Below are 22,156 nucleotides of genomic sequence, written 5' to 3'. Positions count from 1 at the left end.
TTTAGAGAAAACCCATGGCCATGGTTTACTATCATTTAAATTTAGGAAGTATAAGATGTTCTTACACTGTGAGGGCATGAAACTGGAAAAAAATCAGTTTGTGTTGTAAAGAAAGAAAGACTTTATAACTGACCATGAAAGGTTTGTTAAAGAGTTTCTGATAACCACACTTTCAAATACATTAACAGTGAATAAAATCAATGACAAAATGAACTATTCTCAATCCTATCTGTATGGCATGGTATAGTTTGTTTTAAAATGTATTAGCCTGCCACAAAACACATTTAAAATACCTTTGGTCATCTTTGTCTTTTGTTCTAATTGTTTATTCTAGGTTAATTATTGAAAGAATTAGTGTGATAAAGGTCACTTGATCTAAAAGAAGAACCAAACATGAGCTGTTCAACAACTGCAACAAATTACTGGCATTTTTTACCTTATCATGGCAAAACATTGTCACAGGAGCTGCTCAGGCAGTCAGTCTGTCGTTGCGTGAGAGACACTAATGCTGTTCCCCCAGCTGAAACAACAACCAATGTATATAAGTTGAAGTTTATGTCATATTATGTGCTTCTTCCTGCGTTATTAATTCTGTGTCATGAGGTAATAACGGGCTGCGACTGCAAAGTTGTCACAAAAATGTTGTACAAAGAATTTGGATGGCAGGTATACCATCCAGTAAGTTACCAGCTGGTGAGGCCTACCCCATACAGAACTGAGACTTGGAACCATTTTAATAAGGTGATAAAGTGAAATTACAAGCCACTAATAGGGAATCATGGACATATTATACGTGGAGTGTACTTTCACAGTAGCAGTAAATTACACTACAACATAACAAATACTGAGCCTTTGCAGTTGTTCACAACTGAGACTTGAATGTGACACATGAAGACCATCATGTATTTAGATCGTAAGATGACAAAAAGCCGTGTCCATACACAAAACCCTACCCTGTTTTAATGTTTCACATGAAAAGGCATAATGATCTGTGATGCGTTGAAACTGCGTTTTACGAGACCTTATACGTTTGTTGGTCTTATAAAATTAAACCCAAAAACAAAAAAGAAAAAAAAAAACTAACGTTTTGAAATACCGTAAGGTACCACATATCTGGTTCTATGGTCAACTGCCCCAGCCTTCTGTTTAGAAGAGGACAGAGATTTTCTTGTAACTATCCACGATCCTTGGTATAATACCTTCCTCGCGAGCCCATGTCTGGTTGTTAAACATTGAGTAGCTATAGTAATGTAATTGTAGTTTGAAGCAATGTATCACACTAGTAACATAAAGACAAAAGGCTTCGTATACATACGACACTATTGTTTTGATACATTGACGCAAAGGTGGTCACTTTTTAACAAAGTAAAGCTGTTTGTTAAATTTATGAAAATTAACATTTCAAGGCAAATTTTGGTACTCTGCCGCAAATGTATGCAAATTCAAAAACATGAGTAAATAGCTCTAAGTGGACAAGTGCTTGTAATAGTAACATTTAACTATGTTTACGTTCATACAAAGGTGAAATGTGACGACGTGTCGACATATCGTGGTAAACAATATGAACATAATGTAATATTTATGTTATCGATGATTTTTTTGAGCAGAGACACTTTTTTGGATGTATGTTACCGAGAGATTGTCTGTGTAGATATTGACGTCAAGCGTCATTGTTAAAGAATTTGGTCGTATAAAATTAACAATCCACCCTGCTATTGCTAAAAATAGCACACTAGTTTTCGCAAAACAATTTTTATGTAGTAGTTACAAAGCATGCACGCGTTGCTACCGTAAGGTTGCTCAAGGCTAGGACCGCCCCAGCTAGGAGTGGCCTGACGTCTACACCGCTAAATCCCTCAACTCAGAAACACCTGGACCATATCTACACGCGGACAAATGGGAATACACAACTTTTAACAGGTGATTTTAGCAAGACAGAAAAGAACAAGGCTTATTAAGAGCAACGTCTTATTTCTTAAATCTCTATCTTAAAACCAAACAAGCAGTTTCCATATTTAGTTATTAAGATAATACCATAATTAAGATGTTCGTATATAAACTTACCGTCATCTGCTGGTTCTTGGCGATCGTTTTTGGAGAGAACTCCACATCTGGTAAGTAAAACACAGTCTATACCGGTTTATTCCTTGCACTGCCAATACGAAAATAAAGCGTGACAGGTTATAATTGTCGCTTTGAACTCTCAGTGCAGTGTGACATGTGTATTATCAGATACACTCTAACCAAATTATGTCCCTTTCTATTTTTAACTGGAGTGTTTAGCTTAATGAGCCACTTTCAATACTCACCGTTCTCTTTATTAAGACTTGGACAAGGGCAGTATTTTAACTGAGAATCAGCAAATATAATCTAACATTATATCCCATGTTGGCTATAGGTTACGACACGCATCAAGAGATCAATCAGGTGGAGTACTAGTTTGTTTTTAAATGTGATATTAATTTAAAAGCTTGAGTATGGTGACAGGTTGTAAGTTTCTGGGCGACGTTAGTACGTTACCCGAACTCGCTGAGAAAAGAAGTAAAACGATCTTATTGTGATGAAATCTGGTTACATCAACTGCGAGTAGGTCTTGCAGTTGTATCTCAAGTAAACTATGAATGGAATCTGTGTATTTTCTTGAAATGTGTGTATGTCGAATATGTTTAGACATTAAGAAGAATTTAACAACATACGCTAATACGAATAACTCTCGGCCCTTAACGGCAAAATAACGGAGTTTCCTCGATGTAGGGTTCTTCATAATACCTTGTTTAGCTGGCGTCATAGTAACACCCATATCCACACTGGACCCTAAAGTTGGAACAGCATAATCTCAGAATGCAAAGTTACACATGAAGAAATTTATAACATTTGGAAGATACGAATGCTGTATTTTGAATAACGTGTCCAACAGTGCGGGTTTTGCAGAGATTACTGCATGGCATTAATGCGCAATATTTCTTAGCTTCTACCCCCCACCCGCCCCCCAACCTACTCCTCACACTCACCAAGTACTGTTCCGGGCAGTGAAAGGGAATTGTTTGGACAAAACGTGGGTCAAAAATAAACAGTTCTTCAATTAGTGACAGGGTGGTGAATGGATAACATTGAAATGATTGTGTATGAATACCTAGCTTGTCAACGGTGAGCAAGTAAAAGTTTTTGGTTTTCCCTCAAGGTGAAAACTCTAGTAAATATAAACCAGATGACACACAGCAAGGAGTATCCCAACAACATGTCCTCAGGTTTCAAAGAGCAGACAGACAGCACTGCATCCATCCTTCTTCTCATGTGTCATCTTTTTGAAAGAAAATTTTACTGGTGATTACCAGAGTCTCCCTCTCCCCCTCCCTTACCTCCTGTGCATGGATTGAGATATCTGCTGCTTAGAGTGAAGTGTGTTTTCTGTTCTGGATTAAAGGAGTTCACCTGTAATGGCTCCTCAGCCTGGAAGTGACCACACAGGCCAGAGCTTTACTCTTCTGGTGCATGAGCAGCAAGGTGGACCCCTGCATCTCCAACTAAAACAGTACAATGAGCAAAAACATAAAACATAAGCCTAACCCCTAAACCTTAACTGGTTGCACTGCTCTGTTTACCTGAAGCTAACCAGGCAAATGGGCTCATCACGTCACAGAGGTCAGGGTGATTTCTAGGGCAGCTAACACAGGGTCGACAACAGCCAGAGGTCATCCAATCCCCTGGTCTTCACCACCTGTGTGCACAATTGTGCATGGGATTTTAAAGAGGGGCGTGAAGACACTGTGCATTCTAATCTCTTTTTCCAGAGGAACGGTTGCCTTTGGGATACAGTTATCCAGAAGAAATCTGTCTGGTGCTTCTGATGAGACTGTTTAAAACGTATCCCTGTACCTAGTGTCATCTGCTTTTGCTCTGATGATTTATCATTCATACTAAGGCAAAATTGTGCAGACTACTCTATTTTAGAGGATTTTAGAGAATGTTCTGAGAAGTCTTTTTGTTAGCCTTCAAGACTTGACTGAAAACAGAAGGCATTACAAAGCAGGGAGTTTTTGAAGGAGCCAAGACTGATCTTTTTGTGTGAGGGTCACTTTGAGGCCTGTTTTAAAATGTGCATATAAAAACTCTTCTCTGTGAAAAAAGGTCTCTGGGGAGACTGATTGCTTCATGGTTTTGGCTATGTTCCATTTTGCAACATAATGAATGTGTTGTTCTGAGTTCATAAAATTCATGCAGGCTACAACTGTGCATAGTCAGAAGTCATCTCTGAGCTCTATCCAGAGGGATTATGGTCATCCTTAAGAGGAGTAATCTCCTGCTGTAATTGGTGTGCAGATGCAGATGGTGTGGAGGTGAGATCTTAATAGGATGTGATAGAGCTGGTTTCTCTGAACAGTTTCTACTTCTATAAGCCACCCGTAAGTGTGGAAGGCATGGAAAGTGCCTTGCACAGAGGGTTCTGAGTTCTGCAAAACATAGTTACATTGTGCTGGAACCTGTCATCATCCCATGCTTCTGCCTTTTTAATGAATATGGGATGCTTTGCCTGATAAATCATTTTGGTTACGAGCACAGTCCAGTTAAATTTAAACAGCAGATACCTTTTAAGAGTCATCTGGTTTCTACACAACGTGTCTGGACCCGTTGCTGCTGTAAGAGTGTATCTGTCAGCCCCTGAGTGTCACCCACACCCAAAGCCCAGAACCTGGCTCGGCTGGTTTTGGGATCCATTATTGACATCACCAAGACAGGCAGTCTGTGAAGAGGAAGATTTGGCAGAATCTGTTAGGTGGAGTTATTTGTACGTGAGATTAAAGTGCTGTGTTCTACCGATTTGACAGATTTAATGACTTCTTCCAATTATCATTTTCCTGACTGGGAAGGAAAGACAAGGACTCGGAGAGAGTGATTCCAGTAATGAGATCATGGGACATCATCCCTTGCCCTATCTATGTACTGATCAATCTGGCTCCTCTTTATTGCCACAGGGAGCCAGAATGTGCAAGTACTATCAGCTATTGAGATTTACCAGCACTAAAATTTCTCTCTTATGTATCTCTTTCCTTAAGATAAATGCTTGGCTGCCATGGAGTGTATGCGTTGGGAAGCTACATACCTTCCATCCATTAATTAGGCCCAGGCTAATTGTGTATTTGCATTGTGCGTGTAAGATAGGAAATGGGGAACCCTTTATCATGCAAAGGGAATTCCTATACACGCATATCTTTCCCAGAACTTCCTTGTGCTGTGAGGGACCTGTCTGTCGCTTTCCAAATGGAACTAATCACACTTACAACATCCTCTGAAATGTCAAAGGAGTAATCAAAAAAGACAGTGGATTGAGTTGATCAGCACATTTTTCTGAATAAACCTTTAGTTGTCAATGAAGGAATAGCGAATGAGGTGAGTGAGGGAGTACAATGTGGTGAAGGTAGAGGAGAAAAATGTCCCTGTGAAAGAGAATGAGTAACATAGAGGAGATAAAGTCCTCTGAGCTGTTTTGTGGGATGGAAAAGCAATATGGCTGCAGCTTTATGTTATCAGATAAAATGATTATGGGAGCACTGCAGAGGAGAATTTGCTTCAGCTAGACATTATTGTCATCATGCTGCTGTGTTGTAGCCAGTTCATTGCGTAGTGACATTTCAGCATGGCTATGAAAAGGGATGGGACCATCGCTTTCAAAAAGAAGTCATGGATACTCAGGTTTGAGGAATAGCCATGATGATCATGTGATTTGAAAAACCCTCCACTCTCACCGTGTGATCCACTTTAGACAGTCTGTGACAGTGGCAGGATGAATGATACTAACACCGCAGACCTGGTCACCTGGTCAGTATCTTTCAAGGATTTGGTGTAGGCCTAGTAGAGCCATGAACCAGGAAACTGACATTGACTCAATAATGTTTATCCACACATCAAAATGTGGACACCTATGTTGTCCTGGCTCATGAAATTGTTCCCATGACAGTATTTTGCAGCTCAACACCAAAAGAACGGAGATTAGCTCTTGCGCTCTCCTCATGTTATCTGAGTATGTTGAAGTGAATTTATCAATGATGATTTTAATGAATAACTCTGCACTCTAAAAGTGATTAAGGCCTTCAAATAATCATACTCTTTTGAAACAAAGATGTTCTGTTCTTGAATGCATAGGCTCAGTAGATGCAAACCTGCAGACCTTCTATCTCCATGAGTTCTTTAATCACCGCTTCAGACTGCTTGATGGGAAGTAAACTATTTCAGGAATGTACCCTAATCCCTCTGAGTAAGCAGGACATGTTTCCGTGGCAACTACTGAGACTGGCAGAAACCCTGGATACATTCATGACTCCTCAATTAAGACCTTTTCAAGATTCAAGTGTCTATGCCTTAGGTCTCAGCTGGTTTAAACTTTTGAAAGTGTACCTTTTGTGTGGGTCTAATCTAGGAAGATTGATGTCATTTGCTCTCAGACAACTCAGAGACATCCGTTACAGTCACCAGGAAACAGAGGCAATGACGTGGTCAGCCTCAACAAAAGAACATCAAAGTGACGAAACAACGATGAGTACAGCTCTGTGCTGAGGTGGACAACACGGCTCAGTGTAAAACATAAGTCACACCGCAATGGTTCCACTCCCAGCCCTGAGCTGTGGTATGCCCAGTGAGGTCAGGCTGACTCACTGCACCTCTCCTGTGTGAGTAGCAGACCAACCCATGTTTGTTTCAGTGAATAGATGACATACATTGTCAGCACTGAACGTGTGAGGTGTGGGGGTGTGCTGTGGGATGTTGCTTATGTACGATTCTCATACACCTATACATGTTGCATGCATGACGTCTGAGAATACAGAAGGTAAACCAAGGTAAACCCAGGAAGGTGCCGCAGAGGCAGGTACAGGAAGAAGTAAATCACAGCAATGAGTAACTTTCCATTTATCCGTCTTTTAATGCTTGACACAATGTAGCATGCACTATATGCTGGAGCGAATTTTTTATTACATGATTCTGCTCTTCATGGTAGAAAGAAATCAAGCTAGGTAAACTGTTGTGACTTCTTTTTATACAACAAAACAACTGCAGACTACACTAGTTCTAGGAACAAACTTGATAGTTTCTTGTTTGGCCTGTCAAGGGAATTCTTGGACTATCTCATGGATAAACCAGCAGGGGTTTGGAATTGTTGGGAAGGGTTCTTTAATTATCATGGTGCCTTTCTCTCAGTCTCTTTCCGTGAACAGGTAGACTGTGACCTGAAGCTGGGCGTGATCTCTCCTTTTGTAATTGCACAATGTCTCAGAGCAAGTTCCTGAAACATGTCCCGCCCTGTTTTTCATTAATCTCATCCTGTCTCATGACATCGATCAAAGAAATTAACAGGGAAAGTATTTGTTTATGTAACTGCTAAAAAGTATTTGGCACTTTTCTGTTGGAAATTTTTTAAAAATCTTTTTTGATCTTATTTTTTTATCTTTAGAAAGTGGGAGCACAAAATGGTGTTAATTTGCTTTATTGCTACTGTATTGACTAGCATAGCCCTATTTAATTTTTTCCTGTGAATGGGTTTGTTTTTTATTTTGAAATAATGTATCACTAACATGACTGTTCTTGACTGTTTACTTATGATCTTAAGCGGAATATTTCATATGAACAATACTTCCTTATACGACTCCCTAACAAGGTGTGCTGAGCTGTGGGGATTATAAACTCACATGAGGAAATGAAAGTCCATAACAGATCAGTTAAACGTGACTGAAATGAAAGCCAGAACTTGACTTTTGTAAGGATATTTTTGTTTTTGTTGTTGTCCTACTTGTAACCTGCCACATCTGAGTACCAAATTTGAATTGTGTTTTTATTTAAATTCATATTCTTTCTCTGTATACAGAGTTCAGGTATAAACCTTGTGGTGTGCCTGCTGTTTAGAACCATCAGCAGCAATAGCCATAGAATCAGAGGAGAAATCAATGTGGGAAACAATGTGGGAAAGGGAGGACTGTGTTATTGCACAGCCCGTGGAGGTGACACAATCAGAGTCCTGAGGAACAGGGTACTCTGTGATACAGAGCTGCAGGGAAACGTTACTCGAAAAGTGTATTTGTTGAAGTTGGCTGGGGGACAGATTCTCACATTCCTGAACATAACGTGACAATGACATTAGCGGTCCTGTCTGAGCCTGCATCATTTGGAGCAAGGGTGGATAAACCATGAGAAAGAACTCCTGCGTGAATGTTTCTTTCTCTCTTCTTCTGATTGTTTGCTATTTGACTGCTATCATCTGAAAAATTATCTAACTTTTCTTTTGAAATGCATTTCTAATTGGAGCTTGAAATACTTTTCAGTGTGTACATTGTTTATCTAAATTTTGTGGTGAAAGGCAATGTATTCTTGCAAAAAATTCTCAGTGAAGTGAAAGCTACCAAGGAAATAGTCCTTTCAAGGTTGACTTCTAAGTACCTGATATATTCAGCCACACACTCCCTGTTTTTGTTTAAAGCGAATAGCTTGTCTTTATATGGAAAGCAGGATCATTTGAGGGGAAATTTTGAGGAAGGTTTGATTTGGGGTTTCACATGTTGGACACTTGACACCTAAGGCATAGAGAGAATCCCAGAGGAATCTTTTTCAGCATCGTATTTGCAGGAAACAAAAGATCCATACAGGTTCATTCAGATGAGTCGGGAAAGGGGTTGGATCAGAGGTAGGTTAGCCTGAATGGGGGTCTTTCAGATACCTGTGTGAGTGACTGATCTTCCCTGTCATCACTGTACATAGGACCTGATTTCAGTCCTGAGTCCTGACCAGGAGTCCTGATGCACATTGAATGTGAATGTTTGTTAGGAACAACTCATCCTTTAAGCAATATATTGCTATAAGCAATAATCTGTGGTGTGCTGAGTAATTCTTTTTTTGTTGTTTCTGGCTGTGTTGCCCATGCAAAACTAGCTGTTTCGGACAAGCTGAAACACTGCAGATTGGCAAGAGATGAGCTGTTGGTTTCTGGAGTGCCCCAACGGGAATGACAACTCAGGGGTGGGTGACAGCGTTTGCACTCTAGTATCTGATTTCTGTCTGAGGCCCAAATCCCTGTGACAAGCCCTCCAGTTTTGCTCTTTCTTTACTCTTCTTTAGTATTAACATGAAGCTGCACTGCTATGACAATAAGGGCTTCTGTTCAAGGTGGCGAACTACACGCCATTTGTAAATTCAGATCAGGGGTGTTTTCTCTGAATGAGCCTGAGATTATAATTCTATTGACTTATTAATGCTATAGACATTAGCAGCAAGCAGTTATATCGTCATGCATGTGAATACCTCACATCTCCCAAGTACGTGGGGAAATCCTTTCACTTGACACTTTAAAAATGTGTGTGAGTTAGCATGAAGGGTACACCGTGGCAATGAACTGATGGACAGCAATCAAGTGCAGAAAGTCACTTGAGGGTTAGTCAAGAATTTGTCATGCATCTTTGTTGAATGCTCAATTGCACCCCATATCAGTCTGGGCCTGAAGATGATTGCAAATAGCTGTAACTACTAAATGGCTTACTGTTTAAGCTTGTGTCAGTTTGCCCACTGCATAAAGGTGCATTTGGTCACAGGGCAGATGTTGCGCTGTGAGGTGAACTGCTGAACAATATCTATCATTTTAGAGCTTTAAAAATGGTTTTGGCCTACTTCTCAACTTTAACAGTAAAAACTAAGGCAAGAGATAACTTTCTCGCAAAAGGTGTGTGTTATATAGTGACAGTGTGCCCACAGTTGAATGAAACGTGAAGAGAAAATGCAGGAAAGGTCAACACACAAACTTCCTCCAGGTCATTTGTCATAGTGCCCGGGTGCTGATCTGATCTAGATTTCTGTCAGGTTCCCATGACAACAGCAATGTCGTAGCGGTTAACTATTACTCAGCAGTGCGGCAGCAGTGGCCTTTTGGGAGCCTTCGGTTTCAGTCCCGGAGGGATTGGCGAACACTGAAGAGGAGGTGAGGTTTCAACCATCTTTTCATCCATATATGGTTTCTTACCTTATGCCTCCTTTGTGTTTTCAAATTGTGATGAATTTGAGCTGAGGGTTCTCATCTTGTTTTTCTCACCTTTGAGGATTTTTGGATCCTTGTGTTTCAAGGACCAGTCTTGCACAGTTTCTTTTTTTTAATGTGTAGATCACAAAATAGAAGGGGACTGATTTAAGCAGAAGCCAAGTCCTGAGTTTAACAATTTCTGCTATTTTTGGACCTACCCACAAGTGTCCTGAGATAAGGGCCCAGCACCTCTGTCGAGTAATACTTTAGAAGCTGCCACCTATGCTGTGGGTCAAGTGCTGCTGGTGTATCTGCTGCATGGAGTGTCAGAGGGAGGGGGTGGGGGGAGTAGGATGCTGCTCTTTGTCAGTGGGGCAACCTCTGATAAGAACGTGGGTGGATACCAGGCACCGCCAGTCCCTTCCGTTCTCTGACTGCTCTCCTCTTACCTACAAGCCTTTGATGTTGGTCAGGCGTGACGTGGCCCATCGCTGCCCTCGCCTTGAGGAAAAGGAGAGAGCGAGGCTGTGTTTATTCAGTGTCTTAAACCAGTTTTGTGCAGCTCCTTTTCTGTTTGCTTTGTCTGCTCTTTCCACCTCACTTATTTCTGAGTACATACTCAGCTGTGAGCCATTTTAGGCACAGTAATGACTGGGAGGCATCGGGACCTTTGAAAAGAGTGATAAATGCTTTGGTTTTCCGTCACTGAGATAAATGTGGGAAAGTCAGACTCCACACTCATTCCCTCATAGCATGAAAAACCTGTTATCTGACTATGGCTCACACTACAGACATACAGGTGTTTGAGGGTTTGTGTTGTGTACTGTTGTCCTGACAAAGCTGGGAGTGACTGTGACTGTAGAGTATGTGAGAGCTCTTCACTTTAAGTACCCAAAATAAAGTATGCAGATTTTGGGTACTTAAGTCTTTGGATTATTAAATCTTTTGACTTAAATTTATTTTAAGTGATAGTTAAATAAAAAAATAAATGCAGTTTAAACATCTTTTCATAGGCCTGGGCACATATATTTTCCACCAGCATACACTGTTTGCTTACCAAGAGATAAACCTGTTTAGTCACAAAGGGCAGTATCGGTTACTATTCCTGGGAAATTATTGTGTTGTATACAGCTTAGTGTTTTTTTTTTACTTGCAGTGTAGACTAAAGCAGGTAGTATGCTGCCTTTCCTTACCCAATAGTGTCACCTGTAAACATGATTAGTATTGCTTGGATGACCCCTTGCTGTCCTCAGATCTGCCTGAATACAATACATAATGTGGCATTCTATACCAATCCTTTCAGTGACAAAGGAATTCCTGTGCATTATGGGTTGTGTTTACTCTGGGGAATGGTCTTTATCCAGTTGGGGTTGGAGCCTCAGTGGCTGAAATAAAGCCTCATTCTTAAGCCACCATCTCATGCGCATTACCAATGTCTTTACCTCAGAAAGTGAAACCTCTACTTGGTAATTGGGAGGGGGAGATTTGTGGTTATTATTCAGGTGGCTATCCAGTTACTGTTCCACTGGGATTGGAATAGGCTGGGAGCTATCCAAATTCCTCTGTTTCCCCTGTACATTAGAGGCCTCTAACAATTTTTGCAAGGAACAAGATAGCAGCTTTTTCTTATGGCAAATTGGTATCATTGGAACATTTTGATAGTTGTTCGCTGATCATGTGCTCACCTCTCTTGACGCAAATATTTTGCTTATGGTTAATTCATGGTTTCTTGGGCTGCGAGAATCTATGATCTGAAGAAGATCTGCAAAGCACATTGTGAGGGGGCTTTCCAGGACATGAACTGGGGACACTTGCTGTATCTAACCCTTGCTCTGGTTCTGAAACCGCGAAAATGGGTGTAATTGAAACTTTACAACTTACATTGGCGTCAGCTTTTGTTCAAATACGTAGCCTGACCTTCCGCACACTGTTTGATTGTGTCTGTGATATGCCTCAAAAGTACACCAAATTGTCAGTTTGTTTGCACAGTTCACAGTAGGAACAGCAGCTTTCACCTGATACTTCAGTTTTATGACAGTCCTTTCCCTCTAAATGGTTGTATGGAGATAATACCCCGTTCAGAATGGTTTGGAGGGCTGTCCCTGTTTTTTCAGTCCTGTTCCTTTTTCTGTCCTGGGTAGGGTTTTGGGGTGGGGGCTTCTTATCAACATGAAGGAACTGAGCAGAGAAAGGGGAGGGAGGCTTCTTCTCAAAATGAGGGAATTGAGTGGTGAAGGCGAGGCTTTGTTTGTCCATGGCTGAGTCTGAGGATCGTGGGAGAATTCCCAGCTGTCTCTGTGATAACAGAGGCACCCGCGCTCAGCACACCACCGGGTGAAGTGCCAGCAGACAAATTTGTGTTTCCACCCCAGTAATCATCTCCTGAGCACCAACACTTCTGTCAAGTTTCTTTGGGGAGTGCAACTTACCAGTATTACTTTTACTGTATAATGCATAGAATTAGAACAACTGATGAAAATGAGCTGTAAATCTGACTTTAGTCTGATCCAAGTATATCTGTTTCTCTAGTATGGCTTGTATTTATATCTTCTATGGGGGATTTTGTTTGGTTTCAGAATGTATCAAAGTACTGACCTTGTTTGCATCCTCTTCTTTTATTGCAGCAGTCACAACGATGTCCAATAACATCACCTCATCTGAATCAACAGCAGTGTCCCATATGACCACTGTGTCTTCAATAATGAACAGTTCATCCACAATGGACAGCACCCAGAGTCCACAAACCACTAAAAACACAGAGGGAAACACCACAGAGACCAATACCACATTCCCAGACCAGAACCACAATACCACCACTACACCCTTCCACAGCACTCCATCCACGCCCTCCACCACAACAGGCAACGTCAGCATGGAAGCTACCACAACCGCAGGACAGAGCCACAATACTACCACTACACCCTTCCACAGCACTCCATCCACGCCCTCCAACACAACAGGCAACATCAGCATGGAAGTTACCATAACCGCTGGACAGATCCACAATACTACCACTACACCCTTCCACAGCACTCCATCCATGCCCTCCAACACAACAGGCAATGTCAGCATGGACGTTACCACATCCGCAGGCCAGAGCCACAATACTACCACTATACCCTTCCACAGCACTCCATCCACGCCCTCCAACACTACAAGCAACATCAGCATGGAAGTTACCACAACTGCAGGACAGAGCCACAATACTACCACTATACCCTTCCACAGCACTCCATCCACGCCCTCCAACACAACAGGCAATGTCAGCATGGAAGCTACCACAACCGCAGGACAGAGCCACAATACTACCACTACACTTGCGGCAAACACCACGATGACTCCCTCTGCAAGCACGAGTAACACCTCCACGGAGATGGCCTCAACCACCCCGTCCATCAACAGCACCTCTCATCCGGCCAACACCTCTGCCTCTACACCCACTACGTCAATACCTGACGGTGTGTGTTTGTGTCCCCAAATCCTTTCTGTTATGTGTCCCTCTTTCAGATATCCAAGGCTTTATTGTTAAGACTTATTTAATAAATTTTCACTGGCTTTTCTATAGTCATTACTTTATATTCCTGTCTCCCATCATCATTTTATCAGCCATTTGTACGTTTAATTTAGGATTTTCTTCCCACTTTCACACCACCTACCCCATTCATTCTGTCAAAGGGGTCTTATAGAACATTTTTTTTCACATTTGACATCACAGATACCAACCACACCACCACGGGGTCCAACACCACCACAGTCTCCACGAACGACACAAGTAGCACCACTGTGATCCCCGGCACAAGTATCCCCACGAACGGCACCAATAATGCCACGACGATCCCCATCACCACTGTGCGTCCCACCAGCAGGCCACAAGGTAAGAGCTCCGCATGGTCAGGTCTGTCAGGTCACACGATCTCCCAGCCTATAGGCAAAGTCAGAACCATGTCCTAATAAATGCCACTCAGATACCTTTGGTTCTCCATGTTGCTCCTTGCCTTGTGCTGGCTCTGCCACACAGGAGAGATTTTTGCTTATGAGGCTTATACAGTTTATACAGGGCAGCATTTTTTTTTCTTAAGTATAAATGTGTGACAATTTTGTAATGAAAGTGAATTAAACAGATGGCATTTCATAAAATACTATTTTTTGAGGGATGAATGCAGAAGGTGTAGTCATTATCATCATTAACTGGAACATTAACTGAATGTAATGTTTAATTTTTCCCCTCAGCCTGCAGCTCAAACCCTTGTCCATTTGACAGCATCTGTGTTGAAATGTTCTCTACATTCACCTGCCAGTGTCTGGCTGGGTCCTTCTTTGATTCAGGCAGCTGTGTGCCAGGTAAGGATTTGAAGAGTCTCCCCTTGGCAATTGATGTGTTAGTTTGAATGAACTGTTAGTGTTCATATCATTGGTCCTGACTTGTGGTTTAGAACACATTATATACAGTGCACTTGTGAGGAGAGTAGGGGATGTAACTGTATCCAATTCTTGCCAGTTATGCTGGATATGATCCTAGTTTAGGTTAGGTCAATGGGCTGATCTCTCTTCTGTGTTCTTTGGGATTTCAGCTAAGGTATTTCCCGGTGACCTGCGTTTAACGACACTGGAGTTCACAGAGAAAATGACTGACAGGAGTTCACGAGAATTTCAACAGACTGCAGAAAAAATTGAAGCAACGGTAGGGGGCTGAGCCTATCCCGCAGGCATGGGTAGCTGTTATGTGTCCCTGTACATTCTCATCACTTTTCATACACCTGTTACCCAAAGATCATAGATAATTTCATCCCTTATGCCCCTTTTCAGGGCAGTATGATAGAATCTGGTGTGCAATTCTATTTCTTAGCATCTGCAGGGACCTTTGAAAAAGGCAGGCTAACATTTACACCAGCATGCATATGGCGTTGTCTTGAAAGTATTCTGTTCAAAGCAGGGAGTGAGTGATGCATTCAGAGGATTTTACCGAATTTTGTAGACATGTACGGGAGTTGTAGGTAGCATTCAGGACTAATAGATCAGGATCTGGAACTTGTAGCCAGAAAATTAGGTGAATGTGATTCCAAGGAGGGGCACTGTTATTACACCCTTGAGGCACTTAACCTGAGGGTTCAGTAAATAGCAAGATGAATGAATGGATTGCCAGTGAAACGGAAGCAGGGTAGAGTAAATCCCCTGCATAAGGATGACTGCCAGCAAATAAAAAAATTGTCATCATGATGTTGTGAATTTGTTGATTAGGAAGGGTCTGCTCTGTGGGGACTGGCTCATGCAGTCGGTCAAATGAGAACAGTGTGTTTGTTGTATTTATTTCTAGCTGAGAGAAGCTCTGAAGACACAGAAAGGGTACATCAAGTCCACTGTCCTGCAACTTCGGTGAGTATTACCATAGTATCACCATCCATTTTTTAAATGTACACACAACAAAAAAGCAACAACTTGAGGACATTCACTGTTTGGGATTACTGTCATGAAGTTAAAGTATGTGCTTTGATGTTAATTTGCTTGACTGCTCCTTGTGTATTTATTTACGTATTGCTGTATTTTTAGTACCATAGGCTGCAAAGGCAAAACTAAAATGGGTGCATCCTGGTGCTCTCACCAAAACAGAGACAACTCAGAGGGTTTGTAATAAATATGAATCATTTTTCCCTGTAGCAAAGGCAGTGTGATTGCAACGGTGGACAACATATATGACCGCAGCTCCCCTGCCACTCAGAATTCCTCAACCAATGCCATTAATGAATTCATCTCAAATTGTGGGAGCAACTGTGGACCTTTGGAAAAGGCCACTTTTAACGGTATGGAGCTTATTCAAAGCAATGTGTGACTAATGTTTACACTGGACTTTACCGTACTTTGTAGACATGGATGGGAAGGTGGCACTCAGGCCTGGTAGCTAGGCACTGGACCTACGGCCGGAAAGTTAGGTAGCAGTGATTCCAGGGTGGGGCACTGCCATTACACCCTTGAGTAAGGCACTTAACCTGAGTGTTTAGTAAATATCAACATGAATGAATGGATTACAAGTGAAATGGAAGCTCTGTATACGAAGTCCCCTGCATAAGCTTAGGCAGAGTTATGGTGAAACTACCTTTAAGTCCCACAAGTCCTCTGCATGTACACTGCTGTTTGCCTGCAAAGATCACAGTTCAGCTGCCTCCAACACCACATATGTGGAACTTTATGTGGGCCCAAAATGTGAAAGAAAACATTGATGGGTTTTTATCATTGCAGATTTTTTATGTATGAATTTACCTGTGGTTATGCTTTTTTAGTGACCTCACTGCAATGCAAGGGGATACTTTTGCACAATTGTTGTTATGTTGACTGGCTTTTTCCTCAACTCTCTTCCTTGCTCTGCCAACAGAGACGGCTCTGTGCCAACAGAACCCAAGCCCTTGTGATATCAATACGACAGAATGCAGTTCTGGTAACGATGGGATTGCGTTATGCACTTGCAAGTCTGGCTACATCAACTCTCAATTCTCAAAGACAAGCTGCATAGGTGAGCGTTTGCAACTGAGTGCGCTATTCATGTTGATTCTGTGTATTTATGTGTGTGTGTGTGTGTCTTGTTAAAAGCAAGGTGAAGTGTTGTCCCTAGCCTTAGCATCTCAAAACACGTGGTCTATTTGCCAGTTTATTGCATTTTTTGTGACCCAGTAGTTTATATGGATACATGCTAAACAATAACTATTCCCTGTTGGTGGATGGATGGGTTATGTGTGGGGACAGATGACTGAACACAAAGCCTCTGTTTAGGTGGCCTCTCTCCTGGGTTCCCGACTTCTAGCAATGCCAGAAGGAGCTGGCAGCCTCCCCTTCAGTAACACCACAATTCAGTGTGAACCACAAGGATCTTTACCTCCTCTGCATTTTCAGCCATAAAAAGCTTAATCTACTAAATCAGATTAATGCCATGATAAAACACTAGTCAACAGTGGTTTGTGGGTAGGTTTGAATTAATTTTGTTGAGGCTGGATGCTCTGCAACAGCTGTTTTTACCCAAGAAGGGTCAACAAAACAACATTTATTTAATATAGTGCATTTTACAACCCATATTGTTGCAAAGCTCTGCACACAGGTTTTCCAGAGGGAATCAGCAGCAATAAAACATGTTGGGGAGTGATTGCTGTTGCCTAATGATGAAGTTTGTACTTATTCCACAGACTTGGTTTGAAATTTGGGAAAAGTGTGGATTATTCCAGGCTGTTAAGCTCTCCTCCTGTACTCTCATTAACTCCACCTCCATTTTTGTTTCCGCAGCTTGTCCCAGTGGTCAGAAGGCAGAGAACAATATGTGTGTCCCGTGAGTAACATTTTATTGAAAGTTTGTGCAGACGCCACCTTGTGCCATTAGCGCGACATTGCACACAATATGAAATCAGAAAAAAACTTGTGAGCTGTTCTTGGATTACATTGTAAAAGTTGTTGCTTTTTATTTCAGTTACATGAATTTTAATGAAATCATGTAAACCAAGGTTTCTATTCTCCTTCCAGATGTCCGTTTGGCTATGCTGGATTTAACTGCAGTGACTGTAAGTACTGCAAAAAGTCATAAATCCCCTCATTGTTTTAACATCTTTAATATTGTTCTTAGAACATAGTAAAAAAGTAAATGTTTATGGCATGTAAAACATTTTGGGATGAGTTGCTATTACCTCATGAATGAATGCTGCCAGAGTGTAAGGTTGTTTCCCCAATTCTCTGTGATTGTAAAGGATAGCAGTGTATGTTGAAATGTTTGCCTCCCTCTGTTGTACATGAGAGTGGTGCGTACTGAGGTGTGTTTGTCTTTTCCGCAGCTGCGTTGCTGGCAGTGGTGGTGATCTCCTGTGTACTGGGTGGTGTGCTGCTCATCCTACTCCTGGTCTTCTTATTCTGCTGCTGCAGGTGAGCTGAGGCACCAGAGTAATGTTGCCCTCTCCAAAAAGTCTCAGTTTCTACTGGTGTATATACAGGCCCCCCTGTGAATCATACTGTATTCGACTATCTCCTACACTCACTTCTGTCCCCTGCCTGTATAACCCTCTTATACCTTTGAACCCCTACACAGCATCATAGAGCATAAGATGTGATGCACAGGATCTCTGGGTGTAACACTAGCAGGTCGATTTCACAATGGAGGTTGCCAGGAATTTGCCAAAGAGCTCAGTACATCTCATGACAAGAACCACAAAAAATACATTGCATATCAACTGTGGCAATGGTTAATATTGAGAGTGGTCTGATAAGAAACAATGAAGAAATCCCAAAGTTTATATTACAAACTACAAACTCCCTGTACCCTACACCTTCTGAGCCTCATGTCAACACAGAGCGAATGCTTCTGTCGGTGCCCAGTGACGATGTAGCACCGAATTTAGCTCACCTCCCTCTCACACTCTGTGGAAATGTGGAAACAAGATAGTTTAATAGAACTCGGTCCACCCACTATCTATATCTATTAAACGTGGTCAAGGTTCTGACTCTGAGGTGTGTGTTTCCAGGGCGTCGCATAAAGAGACCAGCTACAACAGCCCTTACCCTGCTCATGACATCCAGGGACAGTGGTCCAGTCAGCAGATGCCCAAGATCCCACGGGCGACCGCTAACCCCAACTGGGAGGCCACACAGCTGGAGATGACAGAGAGCGGCAGCACGAGGGCCCTGGTGGCCAAAGATCGCCCTAGAAACGGAGCGGTAAGAAAACAAAGACAAACACACCACCTTCTTTTCAATGTAGCTGAACTCACTAGGAAACTCAATGGCTCTCCTGCCAAAGTTGAACCAGCCATTCACCTGGTGCTGCCTGTTGCACCCAGTGTTGTTTGATGTGGTTGAGTGCTCAACAGAAAGCATTTAGCCTGTGACAGGAGTTCTGTTCTGCTCTGTAGACAAAGCACAGAGAGCAGACTTAATGCTATATGCAGTCTGATCCAATGGAGACAGCTTTGCCTTGTGCCACCCATCATTGATCATATGTCCACCGCCTCCTGTGCATTCGTGCTTGCAGTCACTCCTGTACTGTGAGCACCATTGAAATGAACAATGTTATCTGCTCTGCTTTTTAGATGGCCTCGTACGATGTCAGCACTGATGACCTAAGGACCTTCAAAGGCAAAAACCCATCACGCTACTCTTATCTGGTCCAAGGTCAGGACAATCCATACTTTGTCGCTGATGAGGAGCGGGGCACCAAGTAGGACTGCAGTGACAGGACTCATTCCTCCTACCTTTGTGGTTCTGCAAATTGCAAACTGTCCAAGACATCTTGTGCTCTAGAAAGAGCAGCCAAATAAACCCTGTCCGCTGCATGAGGATCGGGGAAGATCCCTTTGTATCATCTCCAGTGCCTACTTTAAAAAATATTTTTCATTTCAGGTCAAATGAATTGTTCCTTTTTATTTCGTTTTTTCTAATGTTTATAGCAAACAACGCCACATGGTCTAAACACAAATGACAGCAAGCCTGTTGCCCAGACCTCCCCTGGAGCAGCTGGAAAAGAATGGTTATCTATGAAATTGCAAAAAAAAAAAAAAAACAGCTTATTATTATGGCTAAATGTTAGGGCTTGATTGAAATCATCAAATTATTTTTTAACATGCTATTTTTACAGTTCAATGGACATTTTTTTAAAAAACTTGGTTATCTTTAATAGAACATTTGGTCATTCTTATTTTATTTGACTTTCTTAAAATTGTATATCTACTCTTGTTCTAATGCTTGAAAATCACAGCAAAAGGAAATGAATTGTTCCTTTAGCTGTATGTTTGGAATTGTTTGTGTATTTAACTCTGTTATGGGGATTTATACAAACTGTTCATGAGGAATTAGTATTGAAATGCAATGTGCATTGTGTCCAGCAGATTTCACTGTTGCTCACAGTTGATCATGTCTGGGATGTGACCATCATTCTTTTGTGGTTGGTTTTTGTTGTCACTGTTTCAGTTGTAGCCCATGAACAAGAGATAGCAGCAGATAACTAGGTAGTTTATTAAATGAACCTGTTTTGTGTGGTATTTCAGCAATAACATGCTTGCCAGTATAAGAAAGGATCACACACCAGCACGCGATTCCTTACTGCTTAATTTTATCCATTGTAGGATTACAGTGCCATTATTTATTTCTTGCCAACCATTTTCATTATAACAAAGACTGGCTTACATTGAATAACTGATTGCAGAGAATTCTTGGACAGAGCTTTAAACAAGCTGCTTTATTCATTTTAACTATAACAATTTTATAAAACGAGCATGAAAGGTAGTGCTCAAAGGTGCCCTCGGGTAAAACAGAAGCAGGCTCTAATGGCTGATCATTATCTTAACTGCCAAGCTTGACCAATCAAGGACAGGTTCAGGATTATTATCAACAAAATGAAGAATGTGTTTCTCCCCTGTTTTTTTTCTTTCACCACTCACCAGTTAATGATTTGGATATATGCTGAAATGTCTTGGGTTTAACGCATCACTAAAGCATTTGATAAAAATCCGTCTTACTAATTCCACAGCAATTAGCAATGTTTTGGTAAACCACAAAGAAGCAGAATGATTGACCAGAGAGTTTCATGACTGCACGCATTATCTCATATTTCTATTCAGTTTGTGTTTTTGAGTCTTAAAATAAACAGTGATTTAAAAAAAAATAAATAAATTAAAAAAAAAAAAAAAAAATCAGAGGGGCTGGAACCCAGGAGTTATTAATCCGAAAGAATTTCCACAGTGTAATGTGAACCAAGAAGGGATTATGGTTTCAGGGATGGTTTTGTGGGTTTGCTTTTGCCTGTTGCCTTGTCTGTGTACGTTGTTTCCACAGCTCATTTTAAAAGAAAAGAAATATTGCACTCAGCTTTTGAAAGCTTTTCTTTTCAATGTGCCAATATTACACATATTATATTTCAGTGAGTGTGTTCAATTGTCAACATTATGGATGCAACTATTTTCTAATTGTACATATTTTTGTAAATGGAAAGGGCTGTGTTTTTGGAAAAATGGTGTGGAAAATAATGCTGAAATAAATTAATTTAAACGTGCAGTTTCTTTTCAGTTGACTATGTAACGTGTTGTCTGTTGTATAATTTCATGTGTAATGGTATTATCCCTAGGACGGATTTACCATTGCGATGACCTGAGTGAGCACACAGGGGCACCACTCGCTGTAGGTGTATGGTGGGGGCTATCAAATAGGCGGAAAAAAGGTAAATTATGATTATTATTGTTATGAATATTGTTATGCTTATTCATTTTTAAATGAGATCACAATAGAAAATTTCACAACAAAGCATGGGCGTAGGTCTCTCCCCCATCCCCACCACCAATGTTGACAAAGCATTAACCCCATTAATACACACACACAAACCCAGCTGGCTTGCTTCAACAACCAAAAATCTTATTTGACTAACGAATTGACACGCTTAGGCTAAATCAGTATCAGAACCTGAGTTGGTGATAGGTGGGTTCTATAAAAATGAATGGGCTGTCAGTGGTCTGTTGAGCTTGTTAGCTTGTTAAATGAATGTATTACGGCACATTTGAACACTAGGTTAGCTTACACTAGCTTACACGATATATGATTAAATCAGCCTTATTAATATTAGTGTGAAAAGAACTCTAGTTTTAGACACTTTAATTATCTTCCTAGCTAGCGATGCAAACTAGCATGTTGTTAGCAAGCCAATGTTGGCTTCGATGGCTGATGTGACAAGGGAGACAAGGGAGTGTGTTCTTTAACTCGTTGTCATAACATTAGGATATCTGAATATCTTGTAAGATTAGTCACTGTAACTTTGCTAGATAGATATCCTACGGGGTCAAATAGGTAAGTTATTGAGCTAGATAATTAATGTTAGTTACTGTTTTGTTAATTGTGCAGAACTTCAACTTTCTAAGACTGGAACTAGCTAAATAAATTAGCATATGTAAACTGCATGTATAAAGAGTTTCGTCCCAAAATGCGACAAACGTCATTTTTTCCTGTTTGTGTTTAACATTTGCTACTGTTCTTCATTAAAGGATTAAAGTTAAAGACGTAAGACAAGTTATTTCCCTGCCAGATACAAATGAAATTGAATATTCTGGCGGTGTGAAATTGTAACGTTAAATCTGGAAATGTGCAAAACCTTTGTTTGACCAGTCTTTGACCATTTTTGTAAACAGTACTGTCGAGCGGTGACGCACAGTGGAACTA

At 41.2% G+C, this 22,156-nt stretch overlaps 1 protein-coding gene across 1 annotated transcript; it reads left to right on the top strand.

Annotated features, from left to right (window-relative positions):
- The first annotated feature begins 1,900 nt into the window (after window positions 1–1,900).
- On the top strand, window positions 1,901–19,463 carry muc13b (mucin 13b, cell surface associated). The gene is made up of 13 exons (XM_036538737.1): window positions 1,901–2,114; window positions 12,616–13,449; window positions 13,707–13,865; window positions 14,222–14,332; window positions 14,563–14,672; window positions 15,306–15,364; window positions 15,647–15,789; window positions 16,359–16,496; window positions 17,258–17,300; window positions 17,492–17,529; window positions 17,797–17,884; window positions 18,481–18,673; window positions 19,045–19,463. Exons 1-13 carry the CDS (start codon window positions 2,045–2,047, stop codon window positions 19,174–19,176), a joined length of 2,118 nt encoding a protein of 705 aa, XP_036394630.1. The 5' UTR covers window positions 1,901–2,044; the 3' UTR covers window positions 19,177–19,463.
- Window positions 19,464–22,156: the final 2,693 nt, after the last annotated feature.

The sequence above is a fragment of the Megalops cyprinoides genome, chromosome 1 (assembly GCF_013368585.1).
Source record: "Megalops cyprinoides isolate fMegCyp1 chromosome 1, fMegCyp1.pri, whole genome shotgun sequence".
Taxonomy (NCBI): Eukaryota; Metazoa; Chordata; class Actinopteri; order Elopiformes; family Megalopidae; genus Megalops; species Megalops cyprinoides.
Note: the sequence above shows the minus strand (reverse complement) of the source record. Positions and strands in the feature narration are given on the sequence as shown.

Excerpts from the sequence above, each read along its gene's own strand:
- muc13b (XM_036538737.1), top strand. The coding sequence starts at position 2,045 with ATGTTCGTATATAAACTTACCGTCATCTGCTGGTTCTTGGCGATCGTT. Across the intron at positions 15,790-16,358 it reads GGAAAAGGCCACTTTTAACG|AGACGGCTCTGTGCCAACAG; the intron begins GTATGGAGCTTA and ends CTCTGCCAACAG. Across the intron at positions 18,674-19,044 it reads ATCGCCCTAGAAACGGAGCG|ATGGCCTCGTACGATGTCAG; the intron begins GTAAGAAAACAA and ends TCTGCTTTTTAG.